At 34.1% G+C, this 21,973-nt stretch overlaps 1 protein-coding gene across 2 annotated transcripts; it reads right to left on the minus strand.

The window, feature by feature from the left end:
• Positions 1–1,187: 1,187 nt before the first annotated feature.
• Positions 1,188–21,003, minus strand: LOC130625642 (acid sphingomyelinase-like phosphodiesterase 3b). Of its 2 annotated transcripts, none has more exons than XM_057440743.1 (8): positions 20,293–21,003; positions 6,682–7,096; positions 6,290–6,424; positions 4,837–4,986; positions 3,703–3,877; positions 2,859–2,953; positions 2,536–2,754; positions 1,188–1,893 (listed from the first exon to the last, which is right to left on the minus strand). In XM_057440743.1, the coding sequence occupies exons 1-8, from the start codon at positions 20,293–20,295 to the stop codon at positions 1,622–1,624; spliced, it is 1,464 nt and encodes a 487-aa protein (XP_057296726.1). In that variant the 5' UTR covers positions 20,296–21,003; the 3' UTR covers positions 1,188–1,621. The 2 variants fall into 2 exon arrangements, with proteins under 2 accessions (XP_057296726.1, XP_057296725.1); XM_057440742.1 differs by having other exon boundaries at positions 4,810–4,986; positions 20,293–20,999.
• Positions 21,004–21,973: the final 970 nt, after the last annotated feature.

The following is a 21,973-nucleotide window of genomic DNA, read 5'->3' on the forward strand; positions in this document are numbered from 1 at the left end:
CAAAAGGTGGTCGAAATGATACCTGGGACAAAAACAGCTTTTACTGTTGACAAATACAAAAGGAGCTACGTAAGCCATTTTCAAAACTAGACCTTTATTTATGCTAAGGATACAATTTACAATCTGCAACAACTCGGAAACTTCTTGATGCCTTAAAAAGTCCAAATAATATTACTTTGGATGATACTTTGAGCGAAAATGAGGACAATAAAAACTCCAACCTTGATATACTCTTAAATGAATATAGTGCTGATCCTACACATGAGGAACAAGCCAGCGGTAGTGGTGCTGGCAGTGTGAAATATGGTTGGTGTCCCATATGTAATAAAAGATTTCCATTCTCAGTAAATGAAGCGCAGGAAGATCAGTGTTTTAAGTATAAGAACGTTAGATCATTTTTAATGTATTTACCACAGCTTACAAAAGAAGTATGTATATAACAAAACGAGACTATATTCCCGCAGAAATGATATTAACGTATATTTGGTCTTGCTTCTAACCAATCACGAGGAGGCATAGTGTAGCCTAGCTGTCCAATGACATGGTTGAAATATTCAACTAATTCTTTGTCGCAGTCATTAAGAACATGTAAAGCTTTTGTTGTGTATTGCAGTTATAACTTTTATTGCACGTCTTTTCATTCCACAATTTGAACAGAACAACTCCAGTAGGTAGAATTATCTTTCACAACGAAAACAAAAGCATGCACTTGCAGCCACAAGAAGAACCAACAAAACTGCACACGGTTAACAAATCGAGTGAAGTTACGGTTGATCGAATTAATTTGTGGATTTGAAATATGTTTACGGATTTGAATTATATATGTGGATCTGAAATATATTTTCGAATTTGAAATATATTTGTGGATTTGAATTTATTGTTTGGATTTTTAAAAAAATCATGTTACTGATTTGAAATTTCTTTGTGGATTTGAAATATATTTGTGGATTTGAAGTTGGCGTTCAGAGTGAACTATTTTTCCTGTCTTTCTGACCAAAGTCGTTTCCTTCAAGACTTTTTATCTTTCTTTTTCGTTCTTTCTCGCATTAGATTTGGCTATAAAAGACTTAGCGATGTAGTGTAAGCACGAAACGAATACATCAGGTACCCGCAACTCAAAAATTTATGTCGGCTAAGACATTATGCACATTATGGTTAGCATCGTTAGCCTATAGTGAGAACCAAGCTTTACTGAAATTTTATCTTTTTTATACCAAAATCTTAAAAACCTATTTTCATGGTTTTCTAAACAAACTTAATTACATAGCATACATTTTGCCCACTTCTCGAATTTGTTGCGTCGAACCAACAAAATCGACAATGTATATCACATTTGCTTACTCACCGGAAATAAATCTGCAAATTAAACTTTACAATACATCAATGACTTGATTAGGTAACTCCATTGTCAGCAATATTTGTAGAGCTCTCGTTTTTAAAATAGATTTTTTTACCCTGTTGGTCTCTTTACGAGATCAATGTACAATTCGCATCCTGATTGGTCTCTGTCAACCTCATGCAACCAGGGTGTTGCTAATAAGAAGCTAATTGACTCTCAAACCATAATAAAAAAAGAAAAGAAAATTAGTTTTAAAGGATGTCTTAGCAGCAATAAAACTTCTTAAAATAGTCCATTATTATAATACTTCATACATTCTTTAAACGAAGCTTCAGTTTGGTAAATTCCACCACAATACTCCATATAACGTAGCTTCATATCGCCGTCGAAACGTGACCGATAGTGCCGGAAATAATTCGACACGGTGACGCCGTGATCTTCAGGATCCAACAGCTTGCGTAACACACTTTCAACTACTGAAGCTGTGAGGCCGTTTTTTATGTTGTATTCTTCACTTAAGTTATAATCCACATCCCAAATAGGCTTTTCCAAAGCTAAAATAAGGTTTGCTTTGGTTAGCAAAGGTTATCATTATGCAGCATTATTACATCATTCAATATTGTAACAATTATCGACCGCCTGAAGGCAGTCCCACCAGCGGTGAAGGGACTGAAATGTCGACTCGCTGTAAACTTCTACCTTTTTGAAATGAGTGGCGAAGAATGAAGGAGGTATTCAACTCCATAAAAAGAAGCATTATGTTCATGAATCACGCGTACGCTTGGTCGCGAAATGTAAAATAGGGCTTTCATTACGAAAATTTGTAACTGCGAAGCTGACACTTATCAGGTAGACAATTCTTGCGCAGTTTCGCGGAGGAAACCTTCGTATAAGATAAATGGATACATTCAGAATTACGTGTACAGCCCGCTGGCGGTCGCCTACCCACGTGTTTTAAACTGCACTAGTATACATTACCACTTTCAATATTGTAACAAATGTTAAATGGTAAAGAAAAAGATTGAATGTCCAAATTATCTGAGCGTTTACATCGGAATGAGGTGAATAAAGCTATCAAATTCATGAAAAAGACAAAATGCCCTGGGAATGAGCCTGAGCGTATGCCACAGTTGTAGAATGCAAGTCAAATTCGCAAACTACGAGACAGCTAAAGCTTGAGAATAAAAAATAATTACCGTTGGAAAGAGATAAGTCCATGTAAAATTGCTTGAAATTCATAAGTCGTTGCTTCTTACTGTCATACTCAATTAAGCGAAAAGAAGGATTCTCGGAGTACACAGGTGTGAGACCAGGCATCGTCAACATGAAGCTTGAGGCACCTTCTGTTTTCGGGAATGTATCTGTAACAGTTTGTATGTACCATTGATCAGAGTGAGTGTGACCATACAGTTGAGCTAAAACAAATATCTTTGTTAGTGAAATTGCGATACAGTAATCTTTTAATTATTATTTTTACATGGTTCGACTTCGCGTTACAAATGGCAGTGAACATAAATACCTGTAATAATATCTTTATAATCTTGTGTAGTTTGCTTCATATAAATACTTGAGTAGTTACTAATAAACGCTGGTTTTGTAACAAATTTGTCAACACTAAACAAGCAAAAATCAATATTTACAATATTTATTTACTTTATCACAAATTCTTAACACCTGGAACTAAAACGTGGCCATATTTAAATGCAAAAAAATAATAATTTTCGGAACTACGGTACGCATGGAAGATATATCAATAAAAACTAGTTGTTACCCGTGGAAAAATCCACGGGCCGTCCGTCTTTAAATTACACACTCTTTCGAGTACCCGTTGCACAACGCGTCTCGTGCGGAGAGACAGACAAAATACGTTATTATTATAGAGATGATTTGCACTCCACGTTTTATCTACCTTCAAGTTCGATCCATCATCTTTGCAGCACTTGGGAAGCTGATAGGTACTTATACTGATCTATCTCACATATACACCATTGTTCCCATATCAAAAGCTAAGGGGGATTTAGGCCCGTAACTGGGATCCGTTGGGCTTGTGCCTCTAGCGGGTACAAGCACTTAACAAGTCCGAAATATTTTATTGGCAGGTTGATACATGAGCTCTGGTTGTACATCGCGACATCTCGTTAGTATGTGTTAGTAGAAGGTATGTGAAAAGTAGGCTATCGCCTTCCCCTTATGGTATGTGGAAAGGAGTTAGTTTCCTAGTTTTGTGTACAGCAGTAAGTAGATGAATCGCGAGAGGTCATGGGTTTAAGTCTCACTCAATCCATCAAGATCATCATCTTTGAAACACTGGAATTCAATGTGTAGAATTGTTGTACTGAAATATCAATTACTTATGAACTAACCCTGGTGGGATGTGACCAGCAACAATAACTTTCTTTCCATCTTCTTTTGCTGTTTTAAGTTGCTGAATGAACCAGTTCATTTGCTCATCACCTATCTTTGTTACTTTAGCATCTTGTCGAATTGCTTTGTAAGACCAATACATTGTATGCAGGATAATTAAAACAGTTTTACCATCTGAAATTTAATACAGAAGAATAGATTGGTCAAAGAATACTATTCGTGGATCCTTTGATACTTATACGATGACATGTTTGTGCCATTAACTTATGTTAAGATTTAACAGGGTTATAACTCATAAATTTAGTTGTAACTTATAACCCGACCAGTTTAAAGTTAATATAAGTTACGGTGGCACAAATATGCCATTGTATATTAAAGATATTAATTTAACATTTCGAAAATTTTTCTTTCAAAATGGCGCTCAATAAAATAAAACGGTACATCAAATAGAAATTTTTTACACAATTAAATAAACGTAGGTGTTAAGTAGTCATGGCCCATGGTTAACTCGATCGGACCTCTGATAGTGACGGGCTAGTAGAATTAATGTACTTGTATAGAAGTATTTTACGTATAACTATCACATTGCGTATAGCTATCACATTGCGTATAGCTATCACATTGCGTATAGCTATCACATTGCGTATAGCTATCACATTGCGTATAGCTATCTGGTTTCTAGTGGGATTGTAGTCAAATTTTTCTGCTCATTCAGGTTGGCGTTTTGAACATTGTAGCTACATACATTTCAATGTTCAGCACTATAATTACACATTTTGGAGCTAGTTAATGACGTCATAATTTTGCATAATTAGTGAAATCATTAACACACATTTTGGGAATTAATAAAGATTCTTCAAAAAGTGATTTCTAGACAACTTTTTAAAGTCTTATATATGAGCTCAACCTGTTTTTTTCGCAGAAGGTAGCTTTTGAGAAGAATTTTTAATTCTTAAAGTTTTTTTATTTTTAGTAAATTTTAATTTTTGAATATCCGTGATATCCATTATGCGTCAACAGTGAAATTAATTTCGGAGGAATATAAACAAACACAAAGATATAAACAAAAACAAAACAAAGAAAATGCATTGTTTCGTCAAACTTACTGTTAATATTGACAGAATAATATCCACCTTGATCAAACGAGGCGCGAAACGTTTCCACGAACTTTGCATCAGTATTTCCGCGCGTGATCAGTGGTTCCCACATCATTCTTATTTTGGAATAAAAGGCTGCTACATTTTCTGTCACGGGAAGGTTGTGATTTGGCTCGTCATTGTTTCCTAAACAAATGGAATGGGATAACTTATCGATAAAGATTTAGTCGGCAAACAAAATTACTAGCTAAAAATATTTGTACCCTATCATATCTCGAAACAAACACTGATTCGTCTGTTAAATTAATTTTCAGTAGAAACGTTCGTATAGGCGGAAAAATATTTCGTCACCACGAGTAAATTTGTCAATTTTGTCGAGAAATCTCGTAACGACTAAAAAAATGACGTGGCTAAAAGAATATGCTATAAGCATCGCTTTGATAAATGAAAAATCGTGTTATAAAATATCACGCAGCCATTTATTTCATTATTTCAGCGTATGGCGCCTGACCTTTAAACTCAACCGTTATTTCGAAAATTGTCCCAAGGATAAAACACCGGCGAATTCACAAACTGTGTTCCACAGTTAAGTATGTTATCATGGTGGGTATTTATGCAAAACTAGTCGTTAGCCCGTGGAAAATCCACGGATTCGCCCGTCCTTTTTATACCGCATTTCGTGCTTCTCGCTATTGCGCAGCTAAGCTACCATTTTGCGTGACAGACAGACAGACAGACAGACAGACAGACGTATACGGTATTATAGAAGTGTTGTTGAAAATGTTTTTAAGATAAAATTTAAGAACGTACAACCAACACTGAGGATAGAACTGGTAGCAAAACATTTTCCTTAGCCACAAAAAGATGTTAGGCAGTACCCATTTTCCAAATGTCTAATAAGGGATAATTCCTGTGTAAAAACAAGAATAGAAGACACAAGTCTACTTCCTTCTCGTAAGGCTATTTGCAAGAGAAAAAAATATACACGAGGTAGCGTTAATATACAGAATATAAGCACGTGACCAAATATAACCAACCACAATACTATATACAAAGAAATAGAAACATGCGCAATCCGCAATATGCAATTCTAACTTCTACATCCTGTTTTTTTTTAAATCTAGGTGCCCTGGTGGTGCCCTTTAAGTGGCACGAAAAAGGTAGGAAATTCTTACGGGTAGATATCACTGCGGGACTTGTTCTTTCGATTTTTGCTTTTATTTGGAAAACGAAGTTCAGCAAAATTACACTTATATTGTTTAGAATTATAATATATTCAAAATTACATTTTCTGTACAAAGTACTTATCTGTCTTCAAAACCATGTCAATCGCAAGCATAAGTTTTGTATTTTTCCATCGCAAAAAACTGTTCCGAACAAATTTTTAATTTTAGGCCTCTCAATCGCAGACATTCCGCAAAATTTTCCTAGTTTGAAGTAATAGGTGGCGCTACATCCAACACCTAATAAACATGTACCAGTAACTTACCAAACGCAAAGTATACTGGGATATCCGTGATCGCGTTACCAATAATGCTTGAGCTGTTGCCTAGTGACTGCATAATGGTGTTTGTTGTTGTGTCAGGAGTTATAAATTCTGAGTAATCATGCCCAGACTGATCACCTGAAATAAGAAAAAAACCATTTCACTAACCTTGAATTTAAACTACATGTGGGAGTACCGCTTCTTATTGTTTTTTGTTTGCTGTGATATGAACAAGTTAACATTCTGCAGAGATAGAATGGCAAGATTGGTTTTAAAAGACTATTAGAACAAAATTTCGTATCTTTAAGCCAAACGATTGCACATGTACTTGAATATTTTAAACACCCGGTACTAAAATCAAGTTTAGTTTGGGGCTGAAATTTCTAAAATGTTACCTGTCATTAACACAAACTCCGCTTTATCGTCCATGTCATTGTATACCTTCTTCATTCTTGTTGCCGCCTCTTCGATTGTTATCCGAGGAAGATCACATTTATCGCGACCGTACTTCGCCACAGATTCTGCTTTAGGATTTGGTGAACCTCCTTTAAGCGAAATCGATCGACAAAAACCATTTTTCACTGCAATTGTTGGATCGTAGAACAAGTCGAGATGAGTGTCAGATATGTGGAAAAACCTGTGCAAATGTGATTCGTGTTCAGCGTCATTGTTGTGCTCTTTAGCGTGTATAACGATTAAAGCGATAATTAAAGCGATACTTAACAATACAAGAAGCACGATAGCCACACGATATATCGTTCTTTCTCGTGTTGTTGGTTTGTCGTTACCAACAAGGGCTTGTCCTTCGTCCTACAATAAGTACAGTAAATATAAACAGAAGGAAATTTTGTATTTGCTTTTTAGAAACAAAGCATTTGTCTTTTGTTCATATTGTAGTCTCACCTACCTTTTTTTAAATACACTTTCCTTCCCTGAACAGGCGAAAATTAAACAAAAAATTATTGACTGCCTTAGGGCGCTCATTTTCAGCCGGTCATGTGCGCAGCTCAAATCTCGTACGCTGGTAATCTTCCATATCTTCTGTTGTTTTCAATTGTTCGAGAAATCATGGGAAACATAGGTATGTATCGAAATTGTAATTGTTCCGGCCCCGCAAATGTACCCGGGTACCTAATGACTCCAGCCCCGCTTTTGAATTAGGGTTGTTAAGAAAAAGTATTAGAACCGTTTTTAGTGTATTTATAACACTGCAAGTAGAATTATATACCCTATTAGATCCGGGGGTGTTCGAACATATTAAAACCGGAAACTTTAGACAGGCTTGTGCAAATTGAACTAAACTTGGCACACTTATGGTACGTCATGAAGAAGCAAAATGGCGGCAATAAATTTTTTCTTATGTCAGCACTTTTCTGTGCCGTCATCAAAAGCTTAAAATTTGTTCAAAATACCACTATCTGCCTAAAATCAAATTACTTTAGTTCTACAGCGAGGTTTTACATCCGGTGTCGCGGAAAATAAGTAGTCCCCTAAAAAAGTACTCCCCAGTATTTATTTCCGGGAAAAAGGTACTCCCAAGTATATATTTCCCAGGAAATTGATACTCCCGGGAGTACTCTTATCCTAGGAAATAAAGACTCCTTCGGGAAATAAGTACTTCCGGGAGTATAAATTTCCTAGGAAATAAGCACGCTTAAGACATGAAATAGAAATTGAGGGAATTAATTTTCGCTTATTTGCGGGTTTTCTTTGCCAAGATTTGAACCAGCGAAGTATATTATTTCGAAAAGTTCTTGAAAATTCTTCACAAACCCCTAGGAAAATAAAAGAAACTCGTCCCCAATAGGTCAAAACCAGGAAAATTAGCTCACGCAAAATGCAATTTTTCTGATTTTATTTTTTGACCGCGAAAATGGATTCCCCCTCTTAAGTCAGATTTTGTCAGACTTTTAGACCCCCCTCCCCTATGAAGGCTGCCGTCATATGTCAACGATCCCTAAGTACGAGGGTAAACTGAGCCTTGAATATAGTTTTGACAATAATTATGAATTGTTATGAAACGTGATACGTGATGTAAAAATATTTTGAAATTTTTTTGATGACGTCGCGATTTGGGGAATTTTTGGTACTGGGAGAACAATTCGCGATAACTTTTGATTGGATGAACCGATTTGCATGAAATTTTGCACAAAGGATCTTTGTTATGAAAGCTAACACGTGATGTAAAAATATTTCGAAATTTTTTTGATGACGTCACGATTTGGGGAATTTTTGGTACTGGGAGAACAATTCGCGATAACTTTTGATCGAATATAAGCCGTCATTATTAATTTCTAGCGATATTTTCGACTTTTCAGTCGTCTTGTTTTTTTTTGCCATAAACTTGTTTGTGACGAAAGTATTTAATTGATGGCAAAATCATTATGGGAAATGAAAGAATGAAAAAAGAGAAAAATTTTCTTGACTATTTTCCCTTGTTTTTGGCATTTTTGACAAGTTCGAATATAGTTTTTAACATCATCGACCATACCATGCCAATAAAATCTCTCGGATACTTTTTGGTAGGTCGAGTCGCGTCCTCTATGACCACTCATTGCCACTGACTCGACAGTTTCATTGATGCCCTCGTGTATGTCGTGAATGATGGCATTCTTTCTTTGATTTTCAAAAATAACTCTTCTGGTCCCTTTAAACGTCAGATGACCATCAACAATTGAAAAGTTTTTACTCGATTTCCTAAAGTTACTTTTGTCTCCTTTTTTTTTATATGAGCAGGGTACTGCCCATTTCTAATATAATTCTCAATATCTGGCAATTTCACATGCTTATTCGTCGACATGTTGATTAAAATTAAGAAGCTTGAATAACATAAACATTCGAATTTTTTCATACACATGCAATGGAGAGTCTTCTTCTGGGAGTGCTTTTTTCCTAGGAAAAAAGTACTCCGTAGCTTTAATCGGGGGAGTACTTATTTCCTAGAGGGAGTACTTTTTTCCCAGGATAAAAGTACTCCGGGAGTATTTATTTCCGGGAAATAAGTACTCCGGGAGTACTTTTTTTCAGGGAGTACTTATTTTCTGCTACACCGGTTTGAAGTTTCCGAAAGCTAAATAAAAGTTAAAAATATTTTTTCGGGTTTTACATAGTTCGCATGGAAAGATCCCCAAAAAGTGCTCGGAAATCCGGTTTTTTCTGATTTTCAGGTAAAATCCGAAAAAAATTGAAAAACGAAATAATGACGTGTCAACATGCCGAAGAATTCTACTTGATGAAACATGAAACAAAGTTTTGTTGAAATTTACACCCTCCTTCCGAGGTTGTTTTGTCTTGTTGATATGAGAGAAGACGACGAAAAATACCCTGGTATCATTGAGTTACGTTAAATTATGTGACTAACAATGGCGGAACTTTAGCGGGCAGAATTTTATGTCTCAGCAACAGAAAACGTATTATCATATTGTATTGTCTTACGACTAAACAATACAAAAAAATTATCTTAATAACATCTTTATAACTCCAAAAAAGCTGTCTCATTAGCAGGTTATATAATACTTTAATATAGTTTAGCTAGCTTCCCTGAATAAAGATGTTCTTTGTTGAACCTAGATAGATAGTTCATTGTTAGATTTCAAATCCACTCTATGGAAAAAATTTTAATTTCTGTGGCCTTTTGAATCCTATAAAAAAACAAGGAAATGAAGAGAAGGGTAGACTAATTTCTGGATATATGTAGACAGCTTCAGATATAATAAAAGCTTCCCTTACACATAGCAGAACCATAAGGGATATTTTGAAGAATTATTTTTTGCCAGAACTAATTTTTAATATACTTTTGAATTTTTCGAGAACTGATTTTTTGCAAAATAAGCAAGTTCCACTCTTGTTTAAAATACCTCGTTAATTTGAGGGATGTTAGCTAAACGCTATTTTTCAGTTCGAGAAAATTTTCTGTGGAATAGAATGGAAATGAACAGAAAAATTTCTGAGTATGCATGCTTAAAATGTTTACATAACACGAACAGAAAATGTTCTTGTCTATTCTGTTCTGAGCAAAGTAGAATCCAGTTCAACTTTTAAAACAATTTTTTAAAACAATTATGTCGTGTTTTGCATTAATTGTAAACTCAGCATCTGTGTCACTGTCATTTCTGCCTCGTCTTTTATAGTTGTATGATTGTTTCGTGTTTGTTAAAACACAAAATGTTGTTTCTTTTTGCTTCCATTATGTTTTTTATGTCCCTGATCCTTTTTTGTAACAATAAGAAAAAAGTTTAGGATAAAAGAAAAAAGTCGGAGTAAATTCTTAGTCAGGTATAAAAGAGATCAGGTAAAAGTACTAGTCGGGGGAAATTTTGGTCGGAAAAAAAATTAAGTCAGTTGCAAAAAAATTAAGTCACTTTTCCACGACTTTTTTTCCCCGATAAGGTATATCAATTTTGACAAAGATTCATGTGTAAACAATTCTAATAATTGATATTTTAAGATAGGGTCTACATAAAAATATATGCCATGCTTGATTGGTGCAACTAAGTTTCTTATTTTCTTATATCACGGAAAGCTACTCTGTCAATAAAAAGCTCGCCAAATTTCAGTTCAGCCTAATTTTTTATCATACGTCTTTTTGAGCTTGTAGGTGCAGTGGGTTGATTTTACCTGCCTCTGCATGAATATGGTTAAGGTATTATTAAAATTCAAGCTTTCTCAAAAACACTAGATTTCCCCCTTCTAAAGTTTTTTATAATCTATTCTTTTTTCTTGAATTAAATCATTAGTTTACACAAATTGTAAACAAAGCAATTAAAATGTTATCTGAACAACAAACGATCATTACGATATGACCAAATTTTAGCTAGCTAAGTTTGGTATAAATAAACTTCAATTGTTACTATCTTTTTCCCTTCCTTTCGTATTATTTTCATCTACTAATCCAGCTTAAAAAGAAAAAGAAAGAATTTTTCTATGCCGCCATATTTACAGGCTGTGTTTTTATTATAGCAGTGAAGTTGCGTACGTTTAGTCTCTTGTTGGCATTACTTCCTACCATACTAAGAGCTTACCTGTTGCCACTAATAACTTTTTTTAACTTTTACAAGAACACAAAAAAAACTTCTCGGCCAATGTTATCTCCACTGGTAATGTCATGCAGTAACTGTGTTGTTGATTTAAATGAAAGCAATAGTTAATTGTTGAAGGCTATTTTGGGCGATGTCGGTTAAGCCTTAGCCGACAAATTTTTTGATATCCTACGACCCAGTTTAAAAATAGGCTAAATGCCCTGTATATTACACCACCTTAATACAGTTTATCGCGGATCTTAGTTTTGAAAGACTATCAGGATAAGGCCTTCCACAATGTGGCAAAAATAATCTGGGAAAAATAAAATTAACTTATAAGAACGGTACATAAGTTCTCATCGAAGCCATTATGGATACTAAATATATTGTAATTTATTTTCGTAGTATTTGAGCAAGACACGCATGCGCTTGATAGCGCATGCTTTAATAGAACTTTCCCACCCATTTTCACTCACAAGTCAATTCTATTCGTACGGCTAGACGACCCGCCCACCTTTCCCTGTAAGTTGAGGATACTACTCAGAAAGTAATATTAAGATTGGCTGACTGACATGGAATTTTATACCTATATATACTGTTTCTTCCGGAAAAATAGGCGAAGTCAATCCCCTTTGGCTAGAGAAATTGTGGTACTATTAAGAAATATAGACAGAAAGTCCGTAAGCAATTGTTGTTATTGTAACCTGAGTTGTGTTTTAAAATGTTTGGTAGCGATTGCAACGTAATATCATGACAAAAATCTAACGTTGCTGCAACGTTGTATAGTGGTTGTGGAAATTACTTACAAAAAATTATATTTATGGAGATCAGCTGAGGAACTAGCAGCACCGCTATCATTTTTGATTAATCACAGTTTCAAATCTGGCATTTTTCCAACGATCGAAAAGACTGCCAAAGTAACACCTATATACAAGTCAGAAGCAAAACATTTGTTCTCAAATTATCGTCCAATATCCGTCCTCAACGTGATATCGAAAGTAGTTGAAAAAATTGCCTCTGATCAACTATCACAGTACTTTGAATCGAACGGCCTCTTCAGTCCTTATCAATATGGCTTCCGTAAGAAAAGATCCACACAGCATGCTGTTACCAACCTAGTCAACCATATACGTAATAACATGGACAAAGGAAACAAGACTGGAGTACTTTATATGGACTTTTCTAAAGCATTTGACACCGTACACCATTCATGTTTACTTCACAAATTACCATACTACGGTATAACAGAGAATGAGCTATCATGGATAAGTGACTATTTATTCAATAGATCCCAATTAGTAAATTTTGAAGGTACCAGTTCTAGAACGGAGAGTATCACTCATGGTGTTCCACAGGGATCCATTCTTGGCCCTCTTTTGTTCATCATTCTTCTGAATGATTTGCATTTTCGATTAAAGAACTGCTCTATTTTGAAATACGCTGATGACACAGTGTTGTACTACTCTCATAAAAACGAACGTCACATTGTATCCGTTATTAACAAAGAAGCTGATGTTGTACAATCCTGGATTAGAGATAATTGTCTTATTCTCAACATGAAAAAAGGAAAAACGGAATTTGTTATGTATGGAAATAGATTGTCAAATGTGGATGATTGTAATGTTGAAATTTTATCTACTACCATCAGCCAGTCTGCTACTTACGAATATCTTGGTATAACGTTAGATTCTCATCTGAACCTGAACGAACACTACAGCAAGGTGTATAAGAAGATTTGCTCTCGTATATACTTATTGAAGAAATTACGACATCAGATTTCTCCTGTGGTAGCTAATTCCATATATAACGCGTTGATCAAACCAATATTTCACTACTGTTATCCTGTATATTGTAACCAAAGTAATTCTTGGAAAATGAAATTTGAAGGACTTCATAATCGTGCTAACACTATCATTCATAATACTGGAGAACATTCGATTTCTATTGAAAACGAACGTAAAAGAAAAGCTGTCACAGATGTTTTCAAGATTCTCCATAAAATTGATAACGTTAGCAATATTCAATACGAGCTGGTGAATCATAATATCAACACGAGAGGTAACAAGTCGCAGATAAGATTACCAAAAGTTAGAACAGAAGCTGGCCGAAAGACTACGAGCTACTATGGTGCACGGTTGTTCAATGCACTGGGCTTGGATGTGCGGAATGAAAAATCTTTTGTGAATTTTAAACGGTATATTTCTAAGCACGAATGGTAATATATATTCATATGTGACACAGGGGATTTTTCATTTCGTGCATCCAGGTTCGGTGTATTGAGCAATTGTGCACCATACGCCTCTTTTGAAACAGTATCATTGTGTATGATGATGTCTGAACTTGTGCTTTCTTAGTAGTCTGTCATAGCATTTCACCTCAGTTGGTGTTTTAACAATTCTGATGCCTCTTTTTGACTCAGTGTCTGAAAATTTTATTTATTTATTTGATTATTTTGACACATTTTAATATATATATAGTCACACATTCACACTTACGATCAACTATGCCATTCTCCTTCACAGTGACTTATCCTGATACGTGCCTACTTGCTTACTCATCACTCGTCTTTATCCAAGAGTGCTACACTTACTAACTATGCCTCTTCGAAACCAAAATTTTTATAGTATTTTTAGCTTTTACTTTCATTTATTTTTGTACAGGTCCTGCATTGATACCAGATATGTATATATTCTGACGTAGTCAACCTGTGTAAATATGAATAATAATAATAAAAATAATAATAAAAAAGAAAAACACAAGTCCGTAGCAGGGGGACAGGTTTTTGGCACAGTATGATGCATTCCGTTAGTTGTTGCTGAGACGCCAGACAAAATTTTGAACCTTGATTTCCTAAAAAAGGATTCTCTGCATAAGTTTTCTCCCCATTACCATCAAAAAACAATTTTTGGGAATTAGGGGGCGCTTAATCGAAAAATACCTTGAGAAACTGGGCGCTTATTTGAAAATTTTACTTTCTTATATTGAAAACCCTAGAAAAACTAAACTTCATTTTGTTACATCTTTTGCTTATTTTATTTTTCAGGAGAAAAAAAATAATTGAAGATTACCGTTGTCTTTAATTTGTACAAAATTAGGAAAAATTTATAAGCGCCCAGCATTTTTTAAGATTCCAGCGTTTTTTAAGCGCCCCCTCGATTAAGCGCCCATTCAAAAAAAGGGCGCTTGTTCGGATCATTACGGTATTTTGGATGGTTGTCCTGGTATGTGCTGTGCTTATTTGTTTTTATTTTGTATCAATTTTAATTACTGCAAAGTTAGCTTTGTGGTTGTTAGAATAATAACTTGTTTTTTTAATGAATTGGATGAGTTTTTTTGCGAAGCAAATGTAGGATTATATGACTGAAAGTCTTCCAAAAAAAGTTGATTAGCTAGCTGACAGGTAAAACTACTAAAGAAGAGCAAGTAAAACAAACCTAGCACACCGACAAAAATATTTTTATTTTTATAAGCCAATATAATATGATCTGTTTCTGCGCCTAACAGTAGTTATTTGTGGTATTCAAAAATACTTTATTGGATCATACTGATATTATAAGATCGCTTTTTTAGTTCTGATAAAATATCAACAAGGTTGAACAAATGAGGAGCTTAAACGATTTCTTTTAAAGAAGAATGTTGGAGGAATAAACTTTTCATATTGACCAGCCTCTTATTTAATTTATTTTATCTCGACAAAAAATTGCAGATGCGAACTACGATTCGTCTGTTTTACGTCAACAAACTTTTGTTTCATTTTATATTTTCTTTGTGATCGTTATGCTTGTTGATCTTACATTTGCTTTTGTGTTTATTTTTATTCCTAACTCAGAAACACAAATTCGCGAACAAACAGGCGGCAAATGCAGCTGAAATAGAAAATGAAATGGCATCTGTATTGAAGTACGCCCCAGACCGGGATGGTGGGACTGGACGAAATGCAAAAAAAGTGCAGAATAAATTTAACTTCTATTTGCAAGTTTATTAATAGGCAATTACATTAATTCAGTCAGGCAAAACTTCAGTTTCGCACTAAAACAAATCTTACAACCAAAAAATATTGATTTGGTTTACTTTCTTTTTGTTGTTCCTACACGTCAATATTTTTGACATTAAATAGATTATTCTTATTTGTATTTATTAATAAAACCTAATTTATGCAGATAACATTTATGTTCATTTAACAAATCATAATCATGAAAAATGCGCGCTGTAATTCCTTATTTAAACAACTGGAATAAACGAGGCAATAACACTTTAGGGGCTTGCACAAGAGGTTTTAAAGATTACGACTTCTTAGGTCAACTGTATGTATAAAAATATTATATCTTATATAATTATACGCCAGTTCCGTGTGTCTGTCTGTCACTTTTGCAAAGTGGATTACATTCTTCAAAATTTTCTTTAACAAATTCTATAAAACATCGCCTATAAAATTGTTCTGTAATTTACCAAACTTTACCGATAAAATAGTATTGACGTCAAAGGAAAGTTAATTAAGATTAGTGAAGCCATTACAATGCACTTAAAACTTTGAGGCCAAATAACTTGGAAACGAGGTGGTGACGTCAATGTTTTTTCACCGCGTGGGTAACTAGGGACAACCTGGGACCAATTTGGGTAAGTTTTCCAAACTTGGGTCCCCGAATCCGTTTCGGAATGGACGGTTTGATGACGTCATCAAAAAACCTTTAAACCTTGATATCTCTGCAACTGTTTGTCAAAGATACATGATTATATACATTTTCTTGATCAGCATTTCAAGATCTATACGATGAAGGCAACAGGTATACATATTTCCGAAAAAATTTTTTTGGGTTTTCACAGGTCTCTGCTGATGTCTGCAAAATTTAAATGATGGTTGTTTTTCTCTGTTATCCTGCCTAAGTGGATTTTTCCACGGGCCTTATCGACTAGTCTATATAATAATACGCCAGTTCTGTCTGTCTGTGACTTTTGCAAAGTGCATAAAATTTCTTTGATAAAGTCTATAAAACATCGTCTATAAATTTGTTCTGTAAATTACCAAACTTTGACGTTAAAGCAATATTGGCGTCAAAGGAAAGTATATTAAGATTAGTGAAGCCATTGCATTGCACTTTTAAATTTAAGGCTAAATAACTTGGAAACGGGTGGAAATAACTGACGTCATCTCCTGCGTAGGTAACTAGGGACCACCTTTGACCAACTTGGGTAAGTTTCCCAAACCTGGGTCCCTGAATCCGTTTCGGGAATGGACGGGTTGATGACGTCATCAAAAAACCTTCAAACCCTAATATCTCTGCAACCGTTTGTCCAAAATACACGATCCTATACATTTTCTTGATCAGCGTTTCAAGATCTATACGATGAAGGCAAGAGGCATACACATTTCTGAAAAAAAAAGTTTTGTGCTCTGACATGTCTCTGCTGACGTCATCAAAATTTAAATGACGGTTATTTTTCTCTGTTATCCTGCCTAAGTGGATTTTTCCACGGGCCTTATCGACTAGTCTGTTATAATAATACAGAGACTGTGTCTGTTTGTAACAGGCAAAGTGGATATTGTTATTTCCTTCAATGTCGCCGAAAAACTTATGTCTAATATGTAAAATTTTCTGACGTTACGACGCGACGTCAAAAGCACTACTTTAACGTCAATATCCTATATTAAATTAATGAAGCCATTACAGTGCACCTAAAACTTAGAGGCCAAATAACTTGGAAACGAGGTGGTGACGTCAATGTTTTTTCACCGCGTGGGTAACTAGGGACCAATTTGGGTAATTTTTCAAACCTGGGTCCCCAAATCCGCTTCGAAATGAACGGGTTTATGACGTCCTAAAAACCTTTAAACCACAATATTTCCGTAACCATTGGTTAAAAGTACACGATCCTATACATTTTCTTGATCAGCGTTTCAAGAGCTATAACATGCAGGCAACGGGTATACAAATTTCGAAAAAATAATTTTCTGTACTTTTATTTGGGACTTTGCTGACGTCAGCAAATTTTTTAAACCCGTAAATCTCATTAACCATTCATCAAAAGCACGTGATTACATAGATTTTCTTGATCAGCGCTTTAAGGTCTACACAATAAAGGCAACGTAAAAACAGGGTTCTAATTTTTTTTGCAGATGGGTTGCTGACGTCATCAAAATTCATATGACGCTTATTTTTCAATTTTATCCTGCTTCAGTGGATTTTTTCACGGGCTTTATCGACTAGCTGTAGAGATTTCAAATTTATTAATGCAAACCTTAATTTAAGCAGATAACATGTAAAAGAATATTTTAATGTATATTGTCCAACTAAGAATTATTTTATTACAAAAATTTTCGTCTTCTTACCAGGACTTTTTGTCCCTGATAGAACCGGGAAAGTGCTTAAAAGGCACCCCCTTGTAATTTCTTCATAAGAAAAGCTGCGATACTAAAACTTTGTCAATTGTAAGTCCTACTTATGTTCTATCAAATTCAAGAATAAAATCTAAAAAATCCATAATGGCGGACATTGCTGCGGCCCTCATATATGCATAGTCAAAAAGAGACTTTAATTTAACACACCGAAAGTACTTAATAATGAGCAAAACTGTCAAATTAAAACCGTTTTTCGCTATATGTTGTGTTTCGAAGAGTTAACATAATAAATAGGTACATGTAATGATAACACGAAGAAAGGAAAATATTGACCACTCAGTTTTATTATGTCGCATGACCATTGATGACGAAATGATGACAGGGACCAATAAGTCAATATTTTTTATTTTTTTTATTTTAAAACTTATGAGACAAAAATATATTAAAAGTCAAATAATTTCAGTACACAAGAGAAAACACTTAAAAATGACAGATAACAATGTACAGGGGAATGCCGAATGAGCACCTTCCTGGTAGAAATAGAATTAAACTTCTCTAAAACTTCAAAAGTCATATACGCAACGTTGTTATGACGTAATGGCAAACATCGTTGCAGCGATGTTGTTACACCGTTGCTGCAACTATACTTTATGGTTATTCTGACGTCGTTTGAACGTCATAACCCAACGTTCTTATGACGTTGTCGTGCGACGTTGTCGCAATTTTCATTCACAACGTTTATGCGACGACAGTGCAACGTGACAGGGCAAGGTTGTTACAACATTGTAGCAACGTTGCCGTGTTTACTGAAAACTTATTAAATTTTATTTTTTAAACAGCGTCCTAAGTCTTGGAGAGATTATGTAGACAATAACGCTGTTATTTTCGAATGAACAAAGTGAATAAGAAAATAAGCATGATTACTTTTTATTCTCTGCTTATCAATGATTTAATAAGAGCTTGTTAAGACAGTCTTTTAAATGTGTTAGAGGAAGGAGCACATTTTATCTATTTGCAAAATCTATGATAGCGTCCTAAATCTTGACGAGATTATGTAGACAATAAGGCTCTTATTTTCAGTTGAATAAAGTGAATAAGAAAATAAGTTTGGTTCGAGCATTATCAGTTAATCAGCTAATTAGAATGTGGTTTTTGTTCTTATTGATCATATTTGTTTTCACTTTTAAGTAAGTCAATAGAGGCGACAACCATTCTTAATGTGCGAAACCAAATTAATTTTTCCGCTTTCATTCTTAGCCTTGTCTCTATAATCCAAAAGTTAAACCAGTCATGCGATTTCTGCGCTGTTAAAATATTAAACTAAATAAAAATCGCACATACTTCAGAGTAAACTAAAACATAGTATAGATAGCATAGAGAGCATATTTTTTTGTTAATTATGGCAGTGTTTTGATATTTTTACTTTAACCCTGAAAATAAACATCTGTAGAGTTATATGGCCATCAGTCTGTATTTTAATCCGGAGAGCTATCATAATTTTCCTTAACACCAAGAAAACGATATATTTAATGTAGGAAAAATTACGCCGGCTCGCAAACGAATTTTCTGGAGTGAAAATACTGATCGTGCTTGCGATTAGTGCGATACTGATCTACTGATTTGTGCCTTTTCTGTGTTCAAGTGATCATTATTAGGAAATCTCTTTTTCGTTATGTAAGCTTAAATGGTCTCACTCACCAGAACAAACATAATAATTACCTCCACTATCTAAGAGGAAAAAATGTGGACACGCTGGCTTTGTCATCATTGGTTGATTTTAATTGGGTTTTCCTCTAATGAAATATTTTCTAGCACTTTTTAAGCTTTTATATGAGAAAACTGCATTTTGGTAAAGAATCAGCCACTTTACTTCATCTACTTTGAATGTTAACCAAACAAAATTTCGATAATAATTAACTAGTTCGAACTAACTTAAATTAATTTAGCTTTATGAAAGAAACGTTAACTTTGTATTAAATTTTAATGTCAAGTCCAAGTTATTTCGTGAAATAAATAAATAAGAATGAATTAAGAAGAAGTTTAGTTTGAAGTTAAACATTGTTTCCACTGTGAAATAACATGCAGTGAAAATTTTCCAAAAACTAATTTATGTTCAATCTTTTAAGTAAGTCAATAGAGGCGACAACCATTTTCAATGTGCGAAACCAAATTAATTTTTCCGCTTTCATTCTTAGCCTTGTCTCTATAATCCAAAAGTTAAACCAATCAAGCATATTAATTGTTTCTTGCTTTAGCTACACTTTCAATTTTTGTGATTGAATTTGATATAGATATTTGGATTAGCAGAATAGGGCGTATGAATTAACATTCTGCAGTAGAGTTTGTTTTAATTTGGTCAGAAGTTTGTTGTTGTTGACTGCCGATGTGTCGATGTGTCAATTTCAATTTTTCTTTCAAACTAAGCTTTTACTTCTCTCTGATAAAATTGTAAACACATTTTGTTCAACTTTTATAGAATTGCGCGCGAACTTTAAAATATTGACCAATCAAAACGCCACGAAAATAATAATATTTCAGTGCATGCGATTTTGCAAGGCACTTAGCTTGTTTCTTTTGCATAGCTAACTCAAAGCCTTGGTTTTCTTGTAAATAATTTAAGAGAAATAAAAACAGAACAAAAAGTAACTTACCATATTACCGCTGCTAGAGTAGACCTTTCCTCTTCTCCTTCAGTTGGAATTAAACCTCCATATAATCGGGTTTTGGATATAAATAAAGTCTATTAGCTGTTGATAATGTCAATAAGGCTAAACAACATTGTTTTGATTATAATGACGTTTTCAATTACAAACCCCCCCGGTTTTTAATTTGCTCACAGACATGCTTCAAGTTCTTAATATGCAAATATGAACTCGGAATGATTGTAAATATTGAATCTTCAAGTACTTTACCCTAATTGGCAGACGTGTAGAGGTGGAGGGGAGATGGAGGTGAAGTGTGCCCACGTCAAATCTTTTTCTATCTTAACTACTTGGTCAATTGTTGTGTATTTTATTTTCTTTGATATTTTCGTAACTGTTATATTTTTCAAAAAATTTAGAGTCAAACATTAATTTTACATATTAAATTCAAAAATTGTCAACAAATTATGCTACCTGTTTAATCCGTTTTTCCCGATTCTTATCGAATAAATAAAACATGACAGATCACTTATGTGCTAAAAGCGGAGGTTCTTATTTTAAGTGTTTATTTAGCTAACAGGAAATTTTAACAGTTGGGCAAAATATTGAATGTTTACTTTCATTTAATTTCAAAAAGAAGTGATCGTATTTTCATCAAAATACAGTGACTGATGATACAACTGATGATACACAAAACAGCTAACGTCAGCAAAAAATTATCTGCTAACTTAATGGCTTTTTTTACACACTGTAGATTATGCTATGTTTTTATCTCATAGATATTACACCCTGCCAAATAAAATAGATGGCGGGGAGTTTACGCCTAATTTATACCTATACGGCCTAAAAAGTCCATAAAATTGGTTTAAGTGTGCTGCCTGTGTTCTCTTTATACCAAAACGATTTGGGGGGTTTTGGAACAAGGTAGCAAGATTACCTTAACTGGTGGTTAAAACTATCAAGGGAAAGTTATTATTTAAGTGCAGCTATTTTTCAACCTTTTTATTGAAAAGGATTTAAAAATTATCTTTATAAAGTATAGCTTGATAAAGTTCGAAATTCCTAAATTATTAGAATTGATGAAAACTAACTAGAATTCTTGTTTACAATTATGTCTTAATTGAGAGATGTTGGGAAGGATCAAGAAAAGTATAAAAGAGATAACAATTCTGGGCAAGGAATTTGGATTGTAAATGATAGATTCACCAGATTGTATGTCGTTTATTGATAGCTACTTCAATCTTTCCACAAACACTAATAACCAATAGAAACTTTAGCAAACATCTTTAAAGAGATTAGCTAATTTTTTTTAAATATACCTTTTATTTGAGGTAAGGCAAGCCTTCTAGCATAGACCTTTAATGCAAAAAACAAAGAAACAAGAAATCGAAAATAATTGCCAAATTTATAAACAAACCAACAATGAAATTAAATTATTTAGAATATATTTCGATTATTGTAAATCATCTTCAGCTAAAACATAAAGTTAAAATTATTAAACAGTAAAAACTGAGTTAAAAAATATACATATGTACAACATCAACTTTCCCGTATATCATCAAGATATCATACATAACTTAAACAAAAATCTTTGTCGAAAGTAAAGATTTCATTTGATGTTTCTTTGATGTTCCTTAATTTGGGTAACCAGATGACGGGCTGTTTGCTCAACATAACACGCATCGCAGCA

The sequence above is a fragment of the Hydractinia symbiolongicarpus genome, chromosome 14, assembly GCF_029227915.1.
Source record: "Hydractinia symbiolongicarpus strain clone_291-10 chromosome 14, HSymV2.1, whole genome shotgun sequence".
NCBI lineage: Eukaryota > Metazoa > Cnidaria > Hydrozoa > Anthoathecata > Hydractiniidae > Hydractinia > Hydractinia symbiolongicarpus.

What these genes read in the sequence shown, in the direction of transcription:
- LOC130625642 (XM_057440742.1), bottom strand. An exon ending in GCTGGTCACATCCCACCAGG is followed by an intron (nt 2,954 to 3,702) that starts GTTAGTTCATAA and finishes TTGCTTGTTTAG; the next exon opens with TGTTGACAAATTTGTTACAA. An exon ending in GGACTTATCTCTTTCCAACG is followed by an intron (nt 1,894 to 2,535) that starts GTAATTATTTTT and finishes ACCTTATTTTAG; the next exon opens with CTTTGGAAAAGCCTATTTGG.